General features: G+C 42.0%; 1 protein-coding gene across 1 annotated transcript in view; it reads left to right on the top strand.

The window, feature by feature from the left end:
• Nucleotides 1-27,844, top strand: part of syne2b (spectrin repeat containing, nuclear envelope 2b) — a 158,742-nt gene that overhangs the window by 81,799 nt on the left and 49,099 nt on the right. Inside the window, exons 15-26 of the mRNA XM_028565176.1 lie at nt 943-1,111; nt 1,590-1,686; nt 1,801-2,000; nt 10,010-10,174; nt 10,806-10,946; nt 16,657-16,758; nt 16,946-17,122; nt 17,285-17,443; nt 17,571-21,365; nt 21,755-21,889; nt 23,053-23,246; nt 23,593-23,674. Coding sequence (XP_028420977.1) covers nt 943-1,111; nt 1,590-1,686; nt 1,801-2,000; nt 10,010-10,174; nt 10,806-10,946; nt 16,657-16,758; nt 16,946-17,122; nt 17,285-17,443; nt 17,571-21,365; nt 21,755-21,889; nt 23,053-23,246; nt 23,593-23,674 — 5,416 coding nt within the window. The remainder of the gene's footprint in view (nt 1-942; nt 1,112-1,589; nt 1,687-1,800; nt 2,001-10,009; nt 10,175-10,805; nt 10,947-16,656; nt 16,759-16,945; nt 17,123-17,284; nt 17,444-17,570; nt 21,366-21,754; nt 21,890-23,052; nt 23,247-23,592; nt 23,675-27,844) is intronic.

Below are 27,844 nucleotides of genomic sequence, written 5' to 3'. Positions count from 1 at the left end.
TGGCTATTGTTTAAAGGAACACGCCGATTTATTGGGAATTTAGCTTACTCACCGTAACCCCCAGAGTAAGACAAGTCGATACATACCCTTCTCATCTCCGTGTGTGCTGTAATGCTGTCTGACGGCTCCAGCGGCATCAGGCCAGCACAGAACATGCCGGTGAATGGTTCCAGTAATCCTACTGCTCCGAATAAGTGACAAAATAACGCCAACATGTTCCTATTTACATGTTGTGATTTGTGGAGTGACAGCGTGTACAAAAAACAACGTAACATGAGACACAACTGTCTTCTAACTGTAAACAAACCGGGAACTATATTCTCAGGTGGAAGAATATAGTACTTGGGCGGAGTGATATGCTCGCAGCAAGCCTGTCTGAGAATATAGTTCCCAGTTTGTTTACTGTTAGAAGATGGCTGTGTCTCATGTTACGTTGTTTTTTGTACACGCTGTGACTATACAAATCACAACATGTAAATAGGAACATGTTGGTGTTATTTTGTCACTTTTGTCGCAATTCGGAGCAGTAGGCTAATTGGAACCAGTTACCTGCAGGATCTGTGCTGGGCTAAGCTAATGCTGGAACCGTCAAACAGCGTTACAGCACTCACGGAGATGAGAAGGGTATGTATGGACTTGTCTAACTCTGGGGGTTACGGTGAATAAGCTAAAGTCCCAGTAAGTCGGCATGTTCCTTTAAGCACAAGAAAAATTATCTGAAACCATTACAACACACTACACAGTATCATTCTGTTGAAGGCTAATAATTCCCGGTGTATTTCAGGAATGTTGGCTATCAATCATGGAAATGTGAGATTTTCAGTGACATTTACAACATTATACATATGATTTCAGGTTTCAAGTTGTCCAACAGGGAGTTTGTTTGTGTTGGTTTCTCCTTTTAATGATGTTCACAACCTTAATTGTGGACGTCTTCACCAGGTTCACCAGTGTGAGAGTGACTGTTAAATACCACGGGATCAAGCTGGAGTACCGGGAGCACAAGCACACAGTTTTGGATCTGTTGGGGCAGATCAGGACCAAGCTGCGGCTCTGGAAGAGACCCTACATCTCCCCGGAGGCTGTCAGGGTGTTGCTGCAAGAATGGCATGTGAGTAGATTTGGCATCTTTGGAAAATCATTTCATTTACTGTGAGTGGTTTAAAAGAAGTGTTTCGAGGGTGCTTTACACATTATATATATTACATTTTGGGTAAGAGGATTCTAATGCTAAGTTAATACTAAACATGATATAGCTAACATTAGCATTAGTAAAGGATGCATTTAGAATGCAAATCATCTGACAATATAGTTGAGACTGGCAGCTGAGTCTGTTATGCTATGAACTTGCCACTGTAAAGAGGAAAAAACCTTTAGATTTTGGTAACAGCATAGCCTTTCCTCTGGTGCCACTCTCTAGACAGGCTGACAACAAACAAATCTTTGCCCCACTAGGGGTTAAGGTCCAAGAATAACAGAGCTCTTCTCACCTTTCACCTCGCCATCCAAAGCTGTTGTTTCTACTGTGTAATGAGCAATTATGGTTGCTATGGACTTTTTATTTGTCCTGTTGTTTTTTTTAACCACAGGACGTGGTTAACACACAGGAGCTACCGTCTTTACTGGAAGCAGCTCTTCATAAGCTAAAGCAGGTTTCTGAGAAATATTCAAGAAAATCTGCCCTCGGTAGGTGTTCTACTGTATGACTCTGTTGTTTGAAAGCCTTGGTGATCAGGCGAGTTCATGGATTCATTTTTGTATTGATTGAGTTTTTGATGGCTTTTTTTCTTTGCTCCTCAGCTGCAGATTACCACCAAGTCAGTCAGCAGGTGAAGCAGCTGGAGGAGGACACCGCCCAGGTTTTGGAAGAGGTGACCACAGCCAAGAGCACCCTGGGAAGGGTGCTCTTGGCCTGGGACTCCTACAGCGATGACCTCAGCTCCCTGCAGGCTTGGCTGGAGCAGGGCTCTTCAACACACAGCCATGGCCACAGACCTCTGGTATTATTAACACATTATTATATATACACACAATTATAAGAAAGGATATTTTGTAGAGTTCGTGGAAGGAGAACCACGCTTTATTGATTTTTTAAGATCACATTTTTATTGTTTTTTTATATTTTTTATATATTTGAACATACAGAACAGAAACACAATTGAACAAGAACAACAACCCTATCCCACCCCACACCCTCTGCTGTCTCGTGGAAAGAAAAATAAATAAACAAAAAACAAAAACAGGAATCAGGAATCACTTGCCTAGTTGCTTTCCTCTAATTCTTGTGATGCTCAGTTCATTAGGGACTGTTTGTTATTTATATAAAAGGACCACCGGAAGAGTTTTGGGACCTTTAGTAAAAATACTCCCTTCGCCAGTAAAAAAATTCTATGACCCTCCAAAATAATTGCGAAAAGAGGCATAACCATTCCTATCAATTTATGGATACCTTTTGTACTGCACTTGGTAAAGATGTGCAGATGCCACTTATTTTTTACAGCCATGACATACATGATTTAACCTCTGCATTCTCATCTTATACATCACACTCCTCTGTTATGGTGTGGTGGCCATTTCAGTAGATTTACTCACTAACAGCATGGAAACTAAATGCACACTTTCTGCATTACTTCAAATACTAAGTTACTCATCTAGTAAACTAGTGTTCACCTGAAATAAAACAATAAAACATTGAGACCATTCACCAAAGCACTCTGGGTAACAAATTCAACACACAAACTGCTTGCTATGGACTCGTCACTAGACTTCCTCAGTCATTGTATATTTTACATAGACTGTAACAGTCTATGATATTTAAGCACATAGGTAAAGTTGCCTAAGCTGAACATTATATTCCAAAACATATATGTTTATTTTTAAAGCAGATTTTAAATTACATTGTAACAATTTAACAATTCGCCCTTATGAAATCCAATCGTGACATGGCGGTGGCGGAAGGCCCCGACACTTAAATTCAACTAAAATGTAACAGTGAACACTCAGTGTTCGACCTACAGTCTGTTGAGATGCCTCTCCAAGCGCAGAAACCAGGCGCAATCACATAAACATTAAGAAAAATGATCCGTATTTTGAAAAAAAAGAAAAGAAATCCACAGCGATCCACAAAAAGGTAAATTCACCAGCCAGCTCCAAACAGGTGAACTTTGCCATTTAAACAAAGTGGAATAAACGTATACAAGTCCAAATCTACACAAAACATGCAATCAATTAGTAAGCTGACATCAAATGTATATACATGGCATTTAGGAAACATTTATTGCAACCTTGGCAAGGCAAGATTTGCAGACATAGTGCAAGAGTAATTTTCGTTTTTTTACGTCCTGCTGCTCCAATCGTCAGCCAGGTAGGCTAATTTTTTTACTAAAGCAGTATATGAAATCAGATGTATTACCTACCATCATTTAGTTGTTTTGTGTTATTTAAAATGTTCATAAAATATCTGGGGTCTCATTTATAAACGTAAGTAAATGGGAATAAGATTACTCTAATATTTTCTAGTATTGATGCCTCACAATACTTTCACTCCATATCATCCACACATGTAACATTGGTTGGGCTGAAAATTCCCCGAATGCTATTTTATTAGGCCCTTAACTACCCTGTGAATATGGCTCTATTTGGAACAAGAGCTTTTCTTCCAAATATGGAATGCTCATGAATATTCAGAATGAGCTACGTGCTGATTGGTTTGAGCAAACTACATAGAAACGCATGGGAGACTCGACAGCAGGTCTCATATTTCAGACACTGCAAAGTTATACATTGTTTTTTTGGGTTATGTCGTTATTAAATTCACTTCTGAGACTTTTTTTAGCAAGAAATCATCTATATAAAGCTCAAATATGGGCCGTTTTACGAAAATTTGCAAATTTGGTAAGACTGTGTGTCGGAGTTCAGCGGCCAGTGCTGCCTGTGTTGCTGCCTCGCCGCCCGGCCTGCCTTCCTTCACAGACCCCGCAAAGTCACTGTTTTTTTGCGCTAATGGACAACCTAACGCTGCTGCCCTGACAGAGCTCCAGGGCCCGCAAACTTCTGTCTATGTCTATGTCTGCAATTCTTCCTGCTAGCTAAATGGCCTGTGTATGTGAGTGAGAGCGCGGTCAGCGAGCTTGTTACGCCAGCAATCTCTTACCACAGTTCCAGTTAATCTTTTAATGTGTGTAATTATAATGTGTTGAGTTATTAAAACAAACGATTGGGGAAATAAACGCCGCTTGTCCGCGAGTCCCATTGATAGAGCCTGCGGCTGGCTGTAACCCGTGATTTGTTTTTATCCAACATCTAGCTAAATGTCTTATAAAGCTAACAACGGTGTCCAATTAATTGGACATTAATTTGTCCAGCTACAAATCACGGATAGTTAGCTTCCTTTCCAGCGTAATTCGAGTATATTTAGGGCCAGAGCGCCGACAGCGGCGAAGGCCCTATTGAAACTGAAGGAATTATTAGGGCCCGAGCGCCGACAGCGGTGAAGGCCCTATTGAAACTGAAGGAATTATTATTATTACGCCAAATGAATTGGCTTTTTGAGGGGCTTAACATATTCAAAAACTTACCAAATTTGGCGGCCGCATTAAGTCTGGTGAAAATGTATGTATTTTAAGGGTTTCGGGAATAGGCGCACAAAAATGGCTAGCGCCCCCTAGAAAGTTAAGAAAATTGAGCCCCTGCAGCGCGTTTACCGTAGACTCACGAAACTTGGTACACATATGTAACATGTCATGATGTACAAAAAACTTAATTAGAGCCATACCCTAAACCCAACAGGAAGTCCGCCATTTTGAATTAAATGTTCGAAATTAGTGCGATTTTGGCCATTTCCACATGTCGTACTTTAACGAACTCCTCCTAGAGATTTCATCCGATCAACTTCAAACTCGGTCTGTACCATCTTAAGAAGTTAAAGATGAAAAGTTGTTAAAAGAAAAACATTTCGTCATAGGGTGTGGTCGTGGCAGGGTGGCCATTTTGTGGCAACAGGAAGTAGGCCTAAAAGTCAAGGTGCTATACTTTAACAAACTCCTCCTAGAGATTTCATCCGATGGACTTCAAACTTGGTCTGTACCATCCCAACACCTTAACGATGAAAAGTTATTAAAAGAAAAACTTTTCGTCAGACGGTGTGGGTGTGGCATGGCGGCCATTTTGAGTGTTTAGCGATGAACAAAGAAGTTGTTGTAACTTGAGTGTACGTTGTCGTATCTGCCCGAAATTTCTCACAATTGACAAGGGTCCATGCCTGAGGACACCTACAAGCCAAAATTTACTTTTGGTCATAGCGCCCCCCGCTGGCAACAGGAAATCTGCCTTATATGACAAACATCATCCGATTTGCATGAAACTCAGAATGTGTGGTCTACGTGTGATACTGAGCCGCCCCCTATAATATGGCCACGCCCACTTACTCAGGCCACGCCCCCTTTCATAACATTTGAACCATTTAAGGTAGAGTCTTGTGTGAGGTGTCATTGAACTCAGCAGAGACTTCCTTCTTTATCGGTGATGGTTTGGCCCGCCCCCTATGCATAAGCCACGCCCCCTTTCATAACATTTGAACTGTTTAAGGTATACCCTTGTGTGAGGTATCATTGAACTCAGCAGAGACTTCCTTCTTCATTGGTGATGGTTTAGCCCGCCCCCTATGCTTTAGCCACGGCCCTTTTCACAGATAATGAACTGTATGACGTAGAGTCTTGTGTGAGGTATCGTTGAACTCAGCAGGGAGTTCCCTTTTCATTGTTGATGATTTGCGGCGTCTGAGTGCCGCGCAAATGCACGGTCGCAAGGAGCAACGTCCGCCGGTAACTTCAACGCGCGCAGAGGCGCGAGGGCCCGTCCATCGCTGCTCGCAGCTTTAATTACAGTTAGAATTTTGTCACGCCACGTATACAACATCTAGCTAAATGTCTTATAAAGCTAACAACGGTGTCCGATTTCAAGTTAATGAATATTTGTGAATTTCAGAGGAATTCTAAGAGGAGGCTAGCTAGCTCTCATTGATAGAGCTACATCCAGCCGCAGGCTCTGTCAATGAGACTCGCGGACAAGCAGCGTTTATTTCCCCAATCATTTGTTTAAATAACTCAACACATTATAATTACACACATTAAAAGATTAAAAAAGAAAGATTGATGGCGTAACAAGCTCGCTGACCGCACTCTCACTCACACACACCGGGCATTTAGCTAGCAGAGATCTGTGCGACCTAGATTCAGAAGACCACCTGATCTTAGGTCAGTTGTGTAGCCTATGTAAATGTTGGGGTGTGACTGTTCTCTTAATACACCCATGTGTGTGACAAAGTTACAGGTCTTGGGAGGTTGACGTCAACTTCCAGCTTTGTTGAGATTTGCCCGTTTTCAGCGGCAGTTTCAAAATATGAGATTTTCATAGTAAAGGGGTGTCAATGGGATTTTGAGCTTCTATGTATGTCCTATTTACCCACCAAACTGTCGTTATTCAACTATGACATCAGTTTTGCATTCTATCACCCCTTTAATGTCCTCGTTATCAGTCTGAACTTTAATACTGTTTGTGACAAAACCTGCATGAAGAAAAGTGTGTTTGCCTATTTCACTTTATTTCATCTTCAAATTGTATCTCGGGGTGGGGGATACCACTAGTTGATGCTGTGTTGGCAAGGTGTTAAAAATCACAAATTGTTGTAAACATATAAATACTGCATAATGCTGCTTGATGGCCCTGCAAGAGGCCTACGCTAATGGAAGAATCAGGAGAAAAGAGACTTCAGGGACCATGATGATGACTAATATGCCAATTTAGAATTGTATATAATATATAGTTCTGTTAAATCTTATTATATACATCTGATATATCAAAGCTGTCCCCGAGTGCCGTAATGCCTGCCGTTTTGGACGTAATATTAATATATGTAGTCTATAGATCAGGGTTCCATACATTGTGCAAGAACAGGCCGAAATTATAATTGAATTTGCAGCAATTCCTGACCTCTGAGAAGTTTTTTGCTTTTTCTCCGCCAGTGATCATGATTCGGTGTAACAACTGCCAGTGTCATTCATATACTGATCAGCATTCACAAGGTGCTTTGCATTGACTATTTATGGTTAAAAATGGGCGTGTACAGGGCGGGATAAGAGGCTGATCCACGTACGCACACTTGTAGGTAATCTCTGATTTATAAAGGGAACATTGCTTACAGGTGTGCGTACACACGGTTTTATAAATCTGACTTTTTTTCGGCGTACGCCATTTTGGGCTTTTGGGCGCACGTACACTTATAGTAAGGATCCTACGCACAGTTTTATAAATGAGACCCCAGGTCATGCCAGACATAATTATTCCACACATTTTTTTAAACAATGCAATTACCTGTTTCAGCCACCAGGGGGCAGTGCTCCCTCTGCCTCCCAGCAAACTCATGGGTCAGACCCATCTGGTAGCGGGTGCTGAGACTGAGAGCTACATGGATAAATATGCACCAAACAAGCCATTTTGAAATGTTGCTGTTTCATGAATATAAAGGTTGTGTGGAATAGCTTCTCAATAAAGCGTTCTAGGTGTAGTGCCAAGACTTTGGAATAGACCTTAATATCCGTCCCAATGAGGCTGCATAGTTTGAGCACTCCTTAGGATCTTTGCCCTTTTTGTGTATGACCGAAATTAGTGCAGTGTTGGTTTGTTGATGAAAAGTGCCCCTCTCTATGGCCAAGGTTAAAGTTTGTCCTAGTATGTCATAGTATTGTAGCAGAAGTTCTAACGTAATAGGTTGACCCAGTTGTTCTGCCTCCTCTGGGTCAAGAAGAGGAACTTTTGGCACTGTGTCGGATCCGGATTGCAGGAGGATTCATACAACGTTGAATAAAAGGATTTGAAAGTGTCGGTGAATCTTTAGGATTCGTTGAGATACCTCTGTCTGTGTCGATGCTGTTGATAGCAGTTCTGGATTTGCTTTGTTTTAATTTCAGAGCAAGCAACTTGCTTGGTTTGCAACCATTAAAATAGTAATTTTGCCTCAGTCTGCATTATAAATTCAGCTCTCCTTAGCAAATCATTTAGCTGTGCTCGATTTGTGACTAAAAAATAGATTAGATTTAGAAAAACACGTCTTTAGAGACTGTTCTAACGATTTACAACGTTCTTCCAACTCCGCAATCCTTGCCTCTCTCTTTTTCTTCAAATTGACTGCAAAGGAAGATGTGAAATCTCTAATAAATCCTTTAGTGGCTTGCCAAATGTATGCCGGGTCCGAAACTGAGTCAGTATTGATTGATATAAACTCCGCCAGCTTGGCTCTGAACTCTGTATCAAAAGCGGTGTTTTGGAGAAGGGAATTGTTAAATTGCCATCTCCTAGATCTTTCTCCTAACATATCACAACGGAATGTGGTTATCAATTCAAAAGAATTGCTGGTTCTTTTGCTATCGTATGGAACATTGCCTTAAGCTCACTGGAGCACTAAACATAATCAATGTGGGAATGGGTGAGGTGACGTGTGGAAAAGAAGGTGTAATCCCTGCTAGTAGGATTGTGCATCCTCCATATGTCTGTAAAATGGTGGGATTTCACAACTGCTTCAAACATATGTGATATGTGTTTTTGGGCTTTCGTGTGATTGACCCCTGATCTATCCTGGTTTATCCTGGTTTTCCTTGGTTTTGGTGTCGTCACCAGATGAGGCAGCAACCTTAAAGTATTTATTTTGTGGACGATTTACATCTCTTTTACCTAGGTGTGACTCTTGTGTAAGTGCCACGTCTATGTTTTTCCTTCTTAAATAATCCAGGAATTTAGCTCGTTTGATCGGCCCGTTTAGCCCCCTGATGTTAACTGAAAGGATTGAAAGCTCAGCCATCTTCAAATTTGAAACGCATACGTGTCTCGAGTACACCACCGAATTTGTAGCAAAGGTTGAACTTTTAACTCTGAGCAAGGTGTGACAAAAACATAAAAAATAAAATAAATCCCCTAACCCTCTGAGACCGCAGACCCCCTCCCCTATTTGTAAGATACGTGACCACATCAAACGCAGTTTGCTCAAAACTACACCTCCTGTCTTAAGTCACAGGTTAGTTGAAACAGGTCTAGTGAATTCTTATTTTAAACATGAACAATATTATAAACACCTTCAAACAATTTCTGGACTAAGCTGTGTGAAAAACAGACTAATCTAGTTGGAGCAATAAGCAGACTATGAGCTGAACAGACCGTATCCCTCATGTTCTTTCAGTCTAGCTTAATTGTTAACAAACATAGACTGTGAACTGACCAGCCAGCATTTATCATGTATTTTCAGTCTGGTTAAGTGTCCCTTTAAAGCTCGGCTCCGAAACTTACATACAGTATCCTTAGGATTACCAGCCAGTATCTATCATGTACCTTCAGTCTGGTTAAAGCTCAGTTATGAAACTTTCATAACGCATCCTCAGGATTCATCATGTTCCCTTTTTTCGGCCTGATTAAGTGTCCTAAAAATATAGATTGTAGACTGAGTAGCCAGCATTCATCACTCCTTACAGTCTGATTAGGTGTCCCTCCAACGGTCGGTTTCAAAACTTATACAGCGTCCTCCAGTCAAACTCGGTACAGTGGCTTGAATACCGTTAGTCCACAAGTGCTGAGTCCTCCAGTTGCGGCCCCCGGTATCGAATCAAAGTCCCAGGGTCGCTCTCCGGTTCCTTGCGGCGTGGGAGGGTCCGTGCCTCTTCCTCCTCTTGTAATTACAACCCTGCAACACTTATATAATAACAAGATGGTCTTTTTATGTCTATGTCCTAATTGGCAACCAATTAGGACATGTTTTCATACTAAAGGAGCTTTACACACAACCTTATCACAGCTGAATATTTAATCACTGTAATCAGCCCCCCCAGCGTCTATTAAGGAGTCTGCTAATATGTCACCATCAACATTTTAAAATTGCCTACCTTTACAGACATGCATCTTTCTACACACATTTATTTGTCTCCTCCCCGTTGATTATCATTGCTATGTTCATGGTTTTGTTAAGGTGACGTCTGAGTCTCTGGCTGAGTGGGGCTCCAGACAGGCCCACCTGAACGAGGTGGGTAACTTCCTGATGGAGGCAGCAGACCCTCAGACCAGCAGGAGCCTGGCAGAGGAGCTGTGCAGACTCAACATGCGCTGGGCTGAGTTCAACAAGAGAAACACATTTGTAAGTTACAGAACAAAAAAAAAAAAAAAACTGGTGTCAGATGATTTGTTGTCAATTAATTTTCTGTCAGTGGATTAACCAGTATATTTCTGGAACATAAAAGTAATGCAGATCATATGCTTAATATAGCATGTACCATATCGTCCGCTTTATGTTTAACTTTCTGCCGGGCTAATTCCTTATCAGGGCGAGTGGCTTTGTTGCTAAATGTTGGTCTAGTTTTTTCTTGTTTATTTACTGTCAGGTGACTGTAGGGAGTTTGGTGACTTAATGTCTCAGACCTTTGGCATTAAAGCTATGCTTGTACCATTGTTATAATTATTCCCACACTGTGTTAAGGAGTGGCTTTGAGTTTGAAAGTTGTACTCCACCTTTTACTTTTTGTGTGGAGGCAATTATAATTGCAAGGCTTTTAAAGTCTGCGATTACAGGGTATTATCATACAGCTTTTTTATTTCTTAATTTGCATATTGGACAGGTCAGACTATTGTATTATGTCTACTGTGATATTAAAGTCCATTAAAATACTGGTATAAGACCCTTTAAATAAACAAGTGTGCTATGGTTCTATCTTAGATAGCAAGCTTCTGTTTGTCTTGTAATCTAACCTCTTTATTTGTGCTTTTTTCAGGACAGCACAGCTGAGCCAAGTGCTGACATCCAGACCAGACCCCAGGACATCCAAGCTCTGATCAGAGAGGCCACTCTCATTCTAAAAGAGCCTCTGGAGACCATGGCAGGCCCCTTACGCACCTACAGAAAAAGATTAGAGGTAGGACTAATGGTTGGAAAATAACACCTTTACAGGGCGGAGTAGAGTCATAGCTGTTCTTAACTATTAATGTCTGACTGTCACTTAGCCCTGAGCAGATAAATATCATATGGACAATTTTAGAGCATTTGGACAAAGTCTGGTGTCTCGCTTGTCACATAGCCATGTACCTCTGAAATGTTTTATACGACTCATATTTGTTCAAAATTATTTTATTAGTAGATTAAGTCAGCGTCAACCTCCTGCGAACAACGGAACTGTTCAGAAAATTACTACATCATTTTATCAACGTTATCAATGTTTTTTTTAAGATCAATTGTTTTTTATTTTTTCATTTGAAAGTTACAGAACAGACAAACATACCTGAACAAGAACAACCACCCACTCCCACCCCCCACCCTCCGTGGTCTCGAGGAAAAGAAAAAACAAAACAAACAATTAAACAAAAACAGAACACACCTTGCCTAGTCGCTGTCCTCTACTTCTTGTGATGCTGAGGTCATTATGACTGATACTTGTGCTGCTGCGTTTTTCCATAGGGAAAAGTCGATGACTTGGCTTTGTTAATCCTTGCTGTAGAGAGCTCAAGCATAACTATATCCAGGGTCTAGAAAATACGCCAACCACTGTTTTATACAAATCGAGTGGGGGGGGGGGAGCCAGCGTTGAGCTATCATTTTCTTGGTCGCGGTTGAGCAGTCTCTTCTAGCCAAATTTTCTTCTGTCTCCAAAGCAGATGTAATTAAGAGTCATCATTAAGTAACAAAACAATCGGGTCAGTAGGAATTCGACATCCTATCACATCAGATATTATTGATGTTGTTTTACTCCAAAACTCATGCACCTGTTCACACTCTCAGACCATGTGCAGGAAAGTTCAGGTTGGCAGAGTCGGAATGACTTTAGAGACATATCTCTTCTGAGGCATCCAATATGTCCAATGGCATATGTGGAAGTGGATCTGCTGGTGATTTGTGTTCTTGGAACAGTGGGAAATGTTGTCCCAAATTGTCTCCCAATTAATTACGTTCCCCTCCGAGCTCAACTCTCGCTCCCATTTCTTTAGTATTGGGAGTTCTCTTACGGATACTTGCATCAGTTTAGCATAAATCCTGGACACTAATCCTCTCACAGGAAAATCAACAAGCCATTTAATGATTGGCTGGGTCTCAAGACTTCCCCATGGTACTCCATAACATTTTAGAGCTGACCTTAAGCAAAGATAAAGGAAGAAGGATGTCCTAGGGATCTCAAAGCTAGCTCTCAGGTCCTCAAAACTCAACATACCTTCCCCATTGAATAACTGGTCTAGAGTATAAATACCTCTGTCACTCCACTGTCACAAACAAAAAGTTTGTTACCAGACATTAAGTATATGTTGTGCCAAATTGGGGTGTTCATATGCGACTTATTGGTGTAGCATAGTTGCTCCTCCACCTGTTTAAAGTTGGTCAATGTGTTGGTGATAATAGGGCCATAGGCTAGCATACGCTTTTTTGGACACACACCTGCAAAAGCAAGGTCTTGCAGTCTTAGACTTCCGGTGAGGTTTTGCTCTATTTCTCTCTATGGAACTGTAGATGAGGGGTCTATCCACACTCTGAGGGCTCGTAGCTGAAAGGCTCTGTGGTACACTTTAAGGTTGTGTTTGTGGTACATTCCATGGTTGAGTATTTTAGCCTAGGTTGTGTATTATTCCACATGGGTGGCAGTGAACAAGGAGGAACAATGCGGATTCTGTCCTGGTCGTGGAACAACGGACCAGCTCTTCACTCTCGCAAGGATCCTGGAGGGAGCCTGGGAGTATGCCCAACCGGTTTACATGTGTTTTGTGGATTTGGAGAAGGCGTATGACCGGGTCCACCGGGAGATACTGTGGGAGTTGCTGCGGGAGTATGGGGTGAGGGGGTCTCTACTCAGGGCCATCCAATCTCTGTACGACCAAAGTGAGAGCTGCGTCCGGGTTCTCTGCAGTAAGTCGGACTCGTTTCAGGTGAGGGTTGGCCTCCGCCAGGGCTGCGCTTTGTCACCAATCCTGTTTGTAATATTTATGGACAGGATATCGAGGCGTAGTCGGGGTGGGGAGGGGTTGCAGTTCGGTGGACTGGGGATCTCATCGCTGCTCTTTGCAGATGATGTGGTCCTGATGGCATCATCGGCCTGTGACCTTCAGCACTCACTGGATCGGTTCGCAGCCGAGTGTGAAGTGGTTGGGATGAGGATCAGCACCTCTAAATCGGAGGCCATGGTTCTCAGCAGGAAACCGATGGAATGCCTTCTCCAGGTAGGGAATGAGTCCTTACCCCAAGTGAAGGAGTTCAAGTACCTTGGGGTTTTGTTCGCGAGTGAGGGGACAATGGAGCGGGAGATTGGTCGGACAATCGGCGCAGCGGGTGCGGTATTACATTCAATCTATCGCACCGTTGTGACAAAAAGAGAGCTGAGCCAGAAAGCAAAGCTCTCGATCTACCGGTCAGTTTTCATTCCTACCCTCACCTATGGTCATGAAGGCTGGGTCATGACCGAAAGAACGAGATCCAGGGTACAAGCGGCCGAAATGGGTTTCCTCAGGAGGGTGGCTGGCGTCTCCCTTAGAGATAGGGTGAGAAGCTTAGTCATCCGTGAGGAGCTCGGAGTAGAGCCGCTGCTCCTTCGCGTCAAAAGGAGCCAGTTGAGGTGGTTCGGGCATCTGGTAAGGATAACCCCTGGGCACCTCCCTAGGGAAGTGTTCCAGGCACGTCCAGCTGGGAGGAGGCCTCGGGGAAGACCCAGGACTAGGTGGAGGGATTATATCTCCAACCTGGCCTGGGAACGCCTCGGGATCCCCCAGTCGGAGCTGGTTAATGTTGCTCGGGAAAGGGAAGTTTGGGGTCCCCTGCTGGAGCTGCTCCCCCCGCGACCCGACACCGGATAAGCGGACGAAGATGGATGGATGGATGGTGTATTATTCCAGATATACTGCCGGATTACGGTATCAAGTTTCTTCCTGAAATTTATTGGTGGGGGTACTTGAAATTCACACGAGGAACTATGTTAATTTTAACAACAGCAATCCTGGACTGTAGCGATGCCGCCACCGCAGACCAATTAGCCAGATCCCTTTGAACACTACTGACTCCGTATTTCCACTGGATGCATAACGGCTGTGGTCCGGCTCCGCTGCGTGTCTGCTGCGTGCTCCGCCGTCCGTCAATACCCACTAGGTCCGGATTTGTTGCGGCATGGCTGCGGCCATGACTGACAGCTGTAGTCAAGAGGACCCACAAGTTTGCGAATTCAGGTAGAATAGAACCACAAAATCAACAACAGTTTGTTTCCATCCAGATGAGTAGAGGAGAAACAACTCTGTGCTGTGTTTTCAAGGTGTAGTGCAGGGAAATATGATCCGCTGTGAGCACGGTGTATTTTATTTTGAAAATTAACCGGATGTTCATTTAGTTTCTGTGCTCGACTTCCTGTCCCGCACTATCTGCCATGTGCTGAATTGCTGCGGATTTCTCCGGCATCCGGCAAAAATAGAAGCTCTGCATATCTGCTGCGGAGGGCTGCGGACTGCCGGAGCTGGGACGCAGTTGAAACGAAGCCGTCCTGCAGTCAGTAGAAATATACACATTGACTTTAATGGAAACCTAATGACTGAGCCGCCATTCCGGAGCCATTCCGCATTTGTTACGCAGCCGGTGGAAATTGGGGGTTAGTATAATTTCATAGTTGTCTTGGACAACTCGCTGTAGTGATGCGTGAATGGTGATGCCCAAATATGTAATTTTGCTTTGGGTTGGAATTGTATCACTAATAGCTGATGTCACCTGTTTGTTGTTCAACAGGAGCAGATTAGATTTATTCCAATTGATTTTATTAGCCGGAGATTGAGCCAAATTCGTTAAAGATCTTAAGAATTTTTGGAACAGAGTCCTCAAGGTCACATATGTACAGCAAAATGTCATCTAATGATATTGAGTTGTTATTAGATTTAATCTGGACTTTACAGATTTTATTTTGCCTTATGGCCTGGGCTAACGGTTCAAAAGAGATCGCAAATGGCATGGGAGATAGCGGGCATCCCTGTCGCGATCCCCGCGCGATGGGGAATGGCTGTGGAGTGGGTGAGTGTAGAAAAAAAAGGTGTAATCCTTGCTAGTAGGATTGTGAATTCTCCATATATCTGTAACATGGTGGGATTCCACAACTGCATTGAACATGTCACTAGATAAAGAAGCAACTTTGAAATATGTATTTTGTAGATGATGTACATCTCTTTTACGTAAATGTGATTCTTGAATAAGCGCCACGTCTATGTTTTTCCTTCTTAAATAGTCCAGGAATTTAGCTCGCTTGATCGGTCCGTTTAGCCCCCGGATGTTAACAGAAAGGATTGAAAGTTCAGCCATCTTTAAAATGTACACTATATATGTTTCGAGTACCCTACCGGAATTCACTGATAAATTTGTAGCAAAGGATGAGCAGTTAGATCTTAGCACTGTGTGGTGAAAACACAAAAAATAAAATAAATCCCCTAGCCCTCTGAGACCGCAGACCCCCTTCCCACTCTGTAGGATACGTGACCACATCAAATGCAGCTTGCACAAAAACTCCAGCTCAAAACCGCTCCTCCTGTCTAAAGTCACAGGATAACTGAAACAGGTCTAATGCTTTCCTATGTTAAACATGAACTTACAAAAAAACAACAACTTAAAACTAAGTCCCAACCATCTATTAAGTTCTGAAATAAACTGCATAAAATACAAATCAGCCATGTAGGAGTAGTAGACTTTTATTTTTTGATTATAAAATGCAGTCTGCTCCTTATAACTTGGCTCCCAAGCTCATACATTATAGTTTCGACTAGCTATTACGCTCTGAAATAGACTGTGTGGGAAACAAACCATGTAAGAGTAGTAAATATAGGTTATAAGATAAGTGTTTATCATGTTCTTTCAGTCTAATCAAAATTTCTCCCCAGCTTGACTCCCAAACTCACCCACCACGTTCCAACCAGCTACCAGTTTCTGGAGTAGGCTGTTTAAATTGTGCCGTCTGTGTCCGTCATGTTTTCAGCCTCCTCAAACATTCCTTTAAAGTCAGATTGCCAAACTTCAATGCAATGTTCTCGGTTAAACTTGCACAGTGTTCCAAATACGCTAATCCACAGTCGTCGGATCCACCCGCTCAGCTTCCCGCATCAGACAAGAGGTCCCCACGCCATCCTCCGGGCCCAATGAAAGTTCCCGGTCCGGGCACCATGTCCCCCTCCTTCATATCCAAATCCCGATAGAGCCTGTCCGCTTCCTCGGGTGCAGTGAATGTGAGCGTTCTCCCTCTGTGGTTTATTCTCAGAAGTGCCGGATAAATAAGAAAGTTTGGGATGCCTTTCGCATTCAGCTTACGCTGCACTCTTGGTGCCGTTGGACGGTGAAAGCCCTGTAGTCAGGCTTAAAGTGCAGCGTTGCGTTGGAATCACGAATCGGGCCTTCCTCCTTTGCCTGTCTCGCCCCCTGAATAATTGCCTAACGATCCTGGTATCTCAGACAATTTGATAACAGAGTTTAATGATTATATGTGAAACAGCAGTCTGGTCAGATTCAGAAATAACAGATCTTAGGATGCAGCCATTAGCAGAACAGAGTATTCATTGTAAACACTTATGAGAATAGAACTTTGAATGACCAGATACGTCTCGAGAATTGACTGTTTGCTTTCTTTTCTTCAGCTCTTAATGAGGAAAATAAAAGAAGTTGATCTTGAGGCTCTGGCTCCCTCCCAAGAATGCCCAGCGGATCAGTTACAGAAACTAAAGCTTGCTATACCTGAAGTAAGAATGATTGCTTTTCTTTAAGTACTTCCTTCATACAGCTGTGTTTAAAGCATTCAAGTCTTTATGTTTTGTTTCCCTGTATATCACATTTTGTCACTAAATAGCCACAGCTACCATCTATGAATATACAGTATGTACTCTAAGTTTATCCGTTCATTACCATCTGTTCCCTTAATGTCACCAGGTGATGCAGACCTTGTTTGAGGCAGAACATGTGTGTACAGAGTTGCAGCACAGTGTATCGGGTCTGGACAGTCGCCTGGCTGAACTCCTGCACTGGGAGACTGAGGCCCGGGAGCTCTACCAGCTGCTGAGGGCCGCAGAGCGACAAAAACAGCGGGGCCAGGACCCACGAGCCAGGGTAAGATACATAGAATACAAAGTCTGTTCTGCTGTGATTGTCTATGTAAATGTGTTTACTCTGAAACAGTCAAAGCTCCAGTGACAACCTAATTGTTCTTTCATAACGAAGCCCTTATCTGGAATTGAGGAACGCTGATGGTTGCACCATTTATCCCCCCAGGTCCTGATTTCCCGTGGTCTACAGCTGGAGGGCCAGGTGGTCACAGAGGAGCAGGACCTGCAGGTGATGGTGATGACGACTCAGAAGAACTCTCCTATCCAGTACCTCCACGCCTCTGCCATGCAGGACCGCGTGCGAGCCGCTGTTGCACAGTCACAGGTCACTTTTCTTTTTCGTAAATTGAATGACCAAGCCAGTGAGTTTTGCATGATCTGTACTTGAGAAAGTAGGAAACGGGAAGAGCACCGCAGAAAATATTATTATATGTGTGTGATTTCAATTCCAGGAAGCTGTAGGTATGCTGAGCAGCCTGGGAGCCAGAAGAGACAGAAGCAGAAGCCCTCCAGAAGGGTCACCTCCATCAAAAGTCTACAAACAGGCTGAAGAAAAGCCTCAAAATCTGAGACAGTCAGACACACTCAGATGGCTAACTCAGCAGCCCAAGACAAAGTTAGTTTCTCATCATGAAACCTTTGTGCCAAAGATAGTTGTGCAGGAATACAGAGAAGAAAAGGTGACTTCTCCTTCACTTCCATATACCTACGCACAAGCTGTGATGCAGACCAGGACAAAGTCGCCACCAGAAGACCAGGCTCAGGCATGGCCAGAGACGGTTGCACAAAAACAGCAGACTCAGAAACAAGGATTGATACAGCAGCAGCAGCTACTGCAGCAAGAACAACTTAAAAGACAGCCAGAAAAAGAGCTACAACAGCAAGAACTCAAGCAACAGCATCCACAAGATGTGCAACAGCAGGGGGTGATGCAAACACAACCACAGCAACTGCAGCAGAAGCAGAACCAACAACAGGTGGAGCAGCATGTAGAAATGCATCAATATCAAGTTCAGCAGCAGGTGGTATCAGACAGACAAACATCAGAGCCCCACAAGCAGACTTCACTTCAACAACCACCTGTAAAGAAACCGCATATCAGCTCCCAGGAGCTTCAAAGCAGAAAGACTCAGGCCATGAAGAACCGGCCCTGGCTTCAGAAGCATAAAACTCCAGATCCTGAACAGGATTCCACTCAGGAACCAATTCTGACTAGACAGACTCAGCCACAGTCAGACAGAGAAACAGCAGTATCAGTTCAGGTTGTTCCACAGCATACAGCAAGTGCCAGGCCACAGCCTGAGGCACATGCAAAAGATACTAAGCAGCCACCGAAACAGCAAAAAGAGCAACAAAAAGAAACACAGCAACCTCAAACTCTAAAGCAGCAGCAGCAAGAATATCTGCAACATCAGCAGCAACAACAAAAAGAGAAGCATCAGCAACAACAACCACAGCGACTGGAAAAACAGCAAAAGCAACAGGAACAATTGCTGCAGCAACAACAGGAAAAACAACCACAGCAGGCTCAACCAGATACAGACACCAAGGCTAAATCTCAGACCATAACTATGGCTCAGCCTCACCCACAAACAAAGGCCCAAAATCAGATACAACCCCAAACTATGGTTCAGTCCAAATCTCAGGCAGCCTTTCAAGTGCAAGTGCAGTCCACAAGCCTGTCCCACACTACCACAGACGGTCAGCAACCACTGAAGACCATTTCCCAAAACAGAGTGAGCCATAGTCAGTCACAGACAAACGTTTTGCCACAGCCCCATGGCGCCATTAAGACACAGTCATTGACCCAGCCACAGAACCAACTACAGCCCCAGGTTCAGACTCAGTCCCAAACATGTGTCCCAGCTGGACCTCAGCTGTCTATGCAGCCACAGGGTCTAGCCCTTAGCCCAGCTGTAGCTCAAGTGCAGACATGGGCTCAAGTCAGACCTTCGTCTCCTATTCAGGCTCCACTGCAGGGCCAAATTCAGCCTCCTGTGCCATCCCACATTCAGCTTCGTAGTCATCCACAGTCATGGGCTCCTGTCAGGCCACCTTCCCCTAAGCCACCAACACATACCCATATTCAAACCCATCCTCAGCCAAAGACCCAGTCTCAAATCCATGCTCAGTCAACGGCACAGGCTCAAACCCATGCCCAGTCAATGGCCCAGGTTCAAACCCATCCTCAGCCAAAGGCCCACCCTCAAACCCATCCTCAGCCCATGGCCCATCCTCAAACCCATGTACAGTCCATGGCCCAGGTACAAACCCATCCTCAGCCAAAGGCCCACCCTCAAACTCATACCCAGTCCATGGTCCAGGCTCAAATCCATGCTCAGCCAGTGGCCCGACCAAGTCATGCCCAACCTTCGACTCAAAATCAAACCCATGCTCAACTTGTAGTTCAGCCTCAGGGTCATTCTCAGCCTATGATTCAGTATGCCACACATGGTCAGCCAGAGGTCCAGCACCCAGGCCATATTTCCCAGGGCCAAATCCATGCTTGGAGTCAAGTTAGAGTCTCATCCCCAATGTCTGTCCAGCATCCACAGGCTACAGCACAATCTCCACTTTACCCCCAAGGTTACTCCCACGGTCAGTCTTCATCCCAGCAGTGGACACCCAAACAAGAGCCACAAAACCAAGCCATTGCCCAGCAGAGGCATCCAATTCCCCAGCCATACCCTCAGCAAATATGTCAAGCTCCACAGTGTCAGGCTTATTCAACACTTCAGGCTCTACCACAGTGGCCCCAAGCTGGGCCCCAGCAAGGACCTCAGGTTGGGCCCCCCATGTATTCTCACATGGGGCCATCCTTTCCTCAGCCTCAGATGCAAACGCAAACCCAACCCTGGGCTCAAACACAACCCCAAATGAGACCTCAGAGTTCCATGCAACAACAACCTCAGATGACCGCTTATAATATGTTGCATATCCAGATGCAACAAAGCCAAGTTCAACAACAGACTTGGGTTCAAGCTCAGCCTCAACTTCAGCCCCAGCCTTATGCACAACCTCAGTCGCAGCAATATTCACAGGTTCAGCATCAAACTCAGCATCACCCACAGCCTCAGATGCAAGCTCAAATATCTCCCCAATCACAACCACCACACCAAGCCCATCCTCAGCTTCCTTCACAGCTTCAACTCCACCCCCAGCTGCAGGACCAGTCCCAAACACACAACCAGACCCAGTCATGGGTACAAGGAAATCCCCAGGCCCAGACTCGGCAGCCTCAGCTCAATCTTCTGTTTCAGCAGCCACCTACACAATCCAAACATCAAGTCCAGCTCCAGCCACAACCAAATATTCAGTCACCAACTCAACCAAAAGTTGAATCACATCCACAATCCAAACCTGTTGCCCAATTGGCACCACAACCAGGGATTCAATCACCAACTCAACCTAAGGTTCAGTCATCAACCCAGGCCAAGGAAGAATCACTGCCACAAGCCTTACTTGTGCCCCAGTTTCCACCTCAACCCATGGCTCAGTCAAAAATGAAGGCTGAATTACCACCACAACCCAAACCACAGGCCCAAACCGCACCACTACTCGAGGCTCAATCACCAACTCTACCCAAGGTTCAGTCACCAACCCAACCCAAGGCCCAGTCACCACCACAACCCAAACCACAGGCCCAACCAGCACCACTACTCGAGGCTCCATCACCAACTCTACCCAAGGTTCAGTCACCAACCCAACCCAGGGCCCAGTCACCACCACAGGCCCAAACAGCACCACTACTTGAGGCTCAATCACCAACTCTACCCAGAGTTCAGTCACCAACCCAACCCAAGGCCAAGGCACTGCCACAACCCAAACCACAGGCACAATTGCCACCACAGCCCCAACTTCAGGCTCAGTCCCTAACACTACCCAAGGCCCAAACTGAACCAGAATCTAAGGCCCAGTCACCCCCACAGGCCAAACCTCAACTTCCACAGTCAAAACCTCAAACCCAGTCTCCTCCGCAACCCAAACCTCAACAGTCCCAAACTATTCTCCTCTCCCAGGTCAATGTGCTTCCTCAGTCTCTGGCAGAGTCACCTGACCTGTGCATTAAACCTCTGGCCCTGGCCCAGGTGCCTCCCCAGGCCTACACTGAGGCTTACTCCAAGGCCCAGGCTTTGGCCAGAAATGGCTTTGAGGAGGCCAAGCACTGTCTGCAGGAGCACATCCTTGAAACCATTAACGTTTTTAAAGACAAATCTATATCAGCCGAGCAAGCATCAGTGAAAGAGGTAAATGTAATCACTTCTATATTGTAATATCATACTTAACGCGTAACCTTAATTAGTAAGTTTTAATCTTTTCCATGCAATTGGAGGTCAGTTTTTGGTACTCTACATTGCCAATTGATATTACAATTAAAACAGTTTACTCAGTCCCTGAAAACTACATTTCATGATTTAAACACTCAGTGGTGGGTTGGTCTTTCTTTTCAGATAAAATATGCCAAAATACAGCAATTATTTTTTCCTGTTACAGTTTTTAACTGAAATTTCTAAATGAAATAAGTTAAAATATAACAGAATAAATGTTATTGTCCAGCAAATGCAAGAAAATTGCCTTTGAATAATTTTCAAGGAGCCAGTCTGCCATTATATACTGTATATGTCTTTCCCCTCAGGAGACTCTGAAGACCTTGGACCCAGAGTTGCTAGAGGAGTTCTTGAGAGCAGCCAAGGGCATGGAGGCCTTTTGTACCCCCTCACAACTCAGTGACATGGAGTTATTTACCCAGTCTGTCAGGACACAGTGGGAGGTAGGATACACTCACTTACTGTGGGAGATTGGTGTTAATGTGTGGGACTTTAATAACTGTTAACACAGGATTATTCACATTTACTAGTTTTAATGAGGCTTGATTGTGTTTTTTGAGGTTAAAATGTTTCAGATAATTGCTTGTGCATTTCAACAAAGGATTTACTACAACTATTTTACATTTTCTGCTTTTGTCAACTTAAGATATGAATGTCACCTAATTGTTTATTTGCATGCATATAATGCATTAATTTAATATACTTTTTTATTGAATACTATGTTCTAACATGTTGTGTTTTTTTGTTTGTTTTTTTTGCATTAATTTTATTTTTTCTCCCAGGCTGTGAGAGCTGAGATCTCAGGCTTTTTGCAACATTTACGTTTTGAAGTAAAAAGGAAAGACTTTAACAAAGCTGCCCTGCAGTGTGAGATGCACTTAAGCTCCCGCTTAGAAAACCAGGTCCAGGTAGCTGAATTAAACCTAAATTGGAGCTAAACTCTTGGCAGGTGTGCTTTGGTGGATGGGTATGCAGCCAGTTTATCTGCTCTGCTTAACTAACCTTTTTTCCTCCGTCTTTTTTTGTATGCCTCCAAGGAGACTCTGTCAATGGGACTTGGTAATTGCAATACTTCATTATGGTTGCTCTTTAAGAGAGTGCTGTTTGTTGGGTGTTTTTGAAGTACCATATAACCTTATTTAGTATATGTTTTTTATTGTAACTTGCTGGGCCAGAGAAACAAACACCGAAATCATACATAATATAACAAACTAAATTAACTAATTTAGATTTAGCAGTTATACACTACAAAGTAACAGTAGAGAAGAAATCCAATGTTCAGTTAAAGATTCTAACAGCATTGTTTTATTTTATTTCTGTGGACTGCTGTCATCTGGGGGTTGACTTGTTTGTTGCAGTATGTCTGTTAAGCTGTCAAAACCAAGCTTGAGACATTAATGAAATTCTGTAATATTGGATGCTGTTGAGCAGGACGAGCAAGTTAAAAATTTCTTTTTAAGGCAGTTCAGATTTGTATAGATCAACAAAAACGCTGAACTAAAACAAAATAGGTTTCTAAGTTAAAGTTTGAATTGGTAGTATTAATCATCTAGCTTTAACATGCCTTTTGTTTATTTAGTGTTTTTACTCTGTCGACATTCCCCAGGCTTGTTTCTCAGCGGAGGGAAGCTTTGCCCAGGCAGGGCAGCACCTCGAGGCCTTGAAAGAGCTGTGTGACACCCTGAGCCCTGAGGATGCTCACCGCCTGGCCCAGACTCAGTTGAGGGAGTGTGAGACAAGGCTGGCTGCCATCCAGCGGCAGTTCAGCGGGGACCAAGATGCACCACTCCCTGATTCAAGGTGAGATATTATTAAATGTGAAATGCAGTCTTCTAAACAGCAGACAGTGAGCAAGTAATTTATTATTTTACTGAATCTTAACCTAAATCTACCTACCTTACACCAGCTTAACCTATTGGTAGATTTATTCTCTTGTCTCCATTAAAAAAAGTCTGAATATGCAAATCTGAATAAGTTAAGATAACCTATTAAACTTGCTATTTGGAGATAAAGAAATTTAGAATGCAATTTGTCATTTTACATAATTTGATGGTCCTTTAATCTTCATAAACCAAATGTTCCAAAGCCACTTGTTGATGCTGTCTTGTGCAGCAGGGAAATGATTATCCTCATGTCTGTTTCACAGGATTCCTGTAGCCTTCAGCGAGGATCTGACCACACAAAACGAATCTACAAGACCAAGTGACAAACCTCATGTCTCCACTGAGGTATGACTCACTCCCATTGAAACTGTGTACTCTTTATATTGGACTCAACAATTAGAGCTCCTTTGGAACATTTGCAGACTCTGCTAACACTTATCTAGTCACTGTTTCACATTTCCATGTTATCTGCATTTATACCTGTAAGATTATACGGTTACACTTTACTTGAAGGTATCTACATAAGAGTGACATGACACAGTGGACAGGACGGACAGCGGGAGATTTAAAACTTTAAATAAAAGATCACCTCCACAACTACCCTGGTGTCTCTCCTAGACACATAACAAAAAAATAAAAAAAAAAAAATATATATATATATATATATATATATATATATATATATATATATATATATATATGTATGTATATGTATGTATGTATATATATGTATATTACATTTATTTATATATATATATATATATGTATATGTATGTATGTATGTATGTGTGTATATATATATGTATGTGTGTGTGTGTGTGTGTGTGTGTGTGTGTGTATATATATATATATATATATATAGAGAGAGAGAGAGAGAGAGAGAGAGAGAGAGAGAGAGAGAGAGAATTATGTGTATAGCCCGGCGTCCCAATACAAAATAAATTCTATCCCAATATTAAAAACATCTTATTTAAACTCAAAAATTAAAACATTTTAAAGGGGGCATAAATACTGTCTAAGTTACTTGCCCTTGAAGTAAAAAAATATATATACACATACCATTAAAAATTAGTAATAAGTGCTTTGTTTAAAAGTGCTTTAAAAGGTAAAAAGTGCCACACAATAAATAACCATAAATAATTTAAAATACATCATAGAATAAAACCACACTGTTAGTAAAAATGCATAAAACCAAAAGCATGTGCATCATTATGTTAAAATCTTGAGGCAAGTAACTCAATTTGTAATAATAATAATAATAATAATAATAAATATTAGCAATAAAAACAAAAGTACAATCAAATTATTAAAATATAGGTAAGGCAGAATAAAAGTTATAAAGGACAACCAAGGCATCTTTAAAATATTTATTAAAAATAAAAACATTAAAATATTAGTTAGGACCTCCTCTGCAGGTAGAGATTAACCCACGAAAGGAAGGAATAGTAAAATCGGAGAAACATGCTATAAAAGACGTAAATATAGAAATATTACAACAAATATAGTTATCATTAATCATAAATATAGATTAAAACAATAAAAAGTCATTTAAAATAGAAAACAAAGGAAAAATCAAGGAAAAGAAAAGAAAGCATGCAAGAGGGTTAAAAGATTGGGTATGATGCGCTGCAGAGGAGGTCCAGATAAAACCAAAGGAGAGAGGAGACCAGAGCAGTGGGAGGAAGTATTTCTAAAAATACCCTGTAAAACTTAGATTAAAAAGAGAAGTGGATCCATTTTAGTATTTTTCATTTAGACCCGTAGGGTCTATGGTTTTGAAAAGATGGATCCACTTCCTCTCCGCTGCCCGACGCTGAGCCGTGGTCCAGGCTCTGTTGCTCTCCAGGCCTATGCTCTGAACATTTTGAGAGCCATGGAGTTTTAAATGTGCAAATTAAACAGTTGTGCCATAGCCTTATTTAAAATATACTGGTGTTGCTTGATTCTTAAATATAGTGGATTTCTTGTGTCCCCCACATACAATTTGTGGCAGGCCCTGCACCTAATTGCATAAACCACATTGATGGTTGTGTGCTGCATGACCTGCCTCGGGTTAAAACCAACTCTGCTGTAGGGGTTACAAATGTGGGGGAGACTCATAAAACCAACATCCGAGCCTCCAAGCGCTTCCCTAGGGGTCAGTATTCTTATTTTTTGTTTATTGTTGTGATTATATAAGACAGGTAACAGAAAAACACTTTTCCATTTCGTCAGTTATTATTTCCCACCCCAACAAGAAAATACATCACTCTCTTCTCCCATATAGAAATACTCAAAATTCTCAGAAGAGAATCCATCTAAATACAAAACAGATAATGGAAGGTACCCAAAAACCAAATATACATTACTTTACACATAAAAGTTACATTTTCCAGCAAGACACTCAAAACAAAAAACAAAAAAACAAAAAGAGAAAACAAACAAACACTAATACATAGTTACACCTCCTGTAATAAATGACCAATATTATTGTTGTCAATGTAGTAATTAAACGGCTTCCATATTTCTTCATATACATCCAATTTGTTTTTAATAAAATATGTTATTTTTTCCAGGGCCATACACTGTGCCATGGCATTAATCCAAGCTCCAGTAACTGGTGGATCAGACCTCTTCCAGCTAAGAGCTATCATTCTTTTAGCTTGTAATATAGCAAAATCTATAAATTTACATTGCTGAGAATTTAGTTTAAGATTCTTTGGATATAAATGCAGCAAAATCATTTTTGCATCTAGAGGAATATTCAAGGATAAAATTATCTTTGTAATATTAATCAGTTCCACCCAGAAGTCTCTAATAATGTTGCACTTCCAAACACAATGCACAAATTATCCTTGAGCCTCTCTGCATTTAAAGCATGTATCAGGGATATTTTTATTAAACCTATTTAGTTTGACAGGAGTTATGTAAGTCTGCATCAACCAGTTATATTGAAGTAGTTTTAAGCTAACGTTTTTTAAAACAAGTTTTTACAGACTTGTCTCCATTCATCCTCGGATATATCCTCACTCAATCCCACCTTCCATAATTCAAGTTTCGTGGGTGCGTGGTTTCAATTGTTTAAATTTATCTGAATATATATATATATATATACAAGTTTAATGGCAGCGCAAAACCACATGACTCCATATCCACCCAGGATGGTTTGTTTCCAGAGGAAAAATAAAACATTATTGTTCTTAATTGTGCAGCTAAATAATACCAGTACAGGTTGGGACATTTTAACCCTCCAGTGTCAAATGGAAGATAAAGAAGAGAAAGACGAACTCGAGGGAATTTCTTGTTCCAAATAAATTTCCTGAATAATGAGTTAATCTTCGAGAACACTTCAGCTGGTGGCGCCAAGGGGATATTTTGAAATAAATACATGAATTTAGGCAAAATATTCATCTTCAATATATCTATCCTTCCTATCAATGAAATTGGTAAAGATAACCATCTCTCTAGATCTTTAGATGTTGATTCCATTATAGCATTATAATTTGTAGAAATTATATTTTCTAATTGGGGAACAATTTTGATACCCAAATATGTAAAGCTGGGTGATATTTTCAAGGTAAATAAATGTGATGTATTTGGACAGCTATCTTTATTAAGCAGCATTAACGATAACTTTGATGTGTTCACTTTATATCCAGATATATTTCCGAATTGATTGATCAGATCTAAAAGTGCTGGTAGAGAGGCGTTTAATTGTTTTATGAATAGCACACTACATCGTCAGCAAATAAAGCTACTTTATGTTCCTTGCCACCCATTGTAATGTAAAATTACGGCTATTGCTAGCGGTTCGATAGCCAAAATGAATAAAAGTGGGGACAATGGTGAGCCTTGGGGGCAACTTCTCGTAATATTAAATGGCTCAGAAATCACCTCATTGGTTAAAACTTCAGCCATTGGATTGGAATGTAATAATTTGATCCAATGAAGAAAGGAGCTTCCAAATCCGAATTTTACGATAACATCAAAGAGATAAGTCCATTTGATTCTATCGAATGCCTTCTCCGCGTCGAGCGAAAGAAGAGCAGTATCCTTTTCCTCTTTTTGGCTATGCAAAATATTGAAAACACGTCTTACATTATGAAGTCCCTGTCTGTTCTTAATGAACCCACTTTGATCATCACCCACAATGCCCGGAAGCACAGTCTCTAACGTTTTTGCCAAGATTTTACATATTATTTTGGTATCGGTGTTTATTAGGCTTATAGGTTGCATATTACCACACTTTGTGTTCGGTTTCCTGGTTTTGGTAAAAGAATGATCAAAGCCTCTCTCATAGAAGTAGGAAGATATACACTATTATAACATTCTATATACATATCATGGAGTGGTCTAACCATTTTATCACTGAAATATTTATATAGGTCAATGGGCAGGCCATCAGGTCCTGCTGTTTTACCACCTTTTAATGTATTTATAGCCTCCATGATTTCAGCTGCAGTAATCTCACTATCTAATTTAATTTTTAGCTCCTCAGATATTCTAGGAATGTTTAGATTATCAAAAAACGCGGAG

This window comes from Perca flavescens, chromosome 20 (genome assembly GCF_004354835.1).
Source record: "Perca flavescens isolate YP-PL-M2 chromosome 20, PFLA_1.0, whole genome shotgun sequence".
NCBI classification, from domain to species: domain Eukaryota; kingdom Metazoa; phylum Chordata; class Actinopteri; order Perciformes; family Percidae; genus Perca; species Perca flavescens.
The sequence above is the reverse complement of the archived record's forward strand: the minus strand, read 5'-3'. Positions and strand labels throughout refer to the sequence as shown.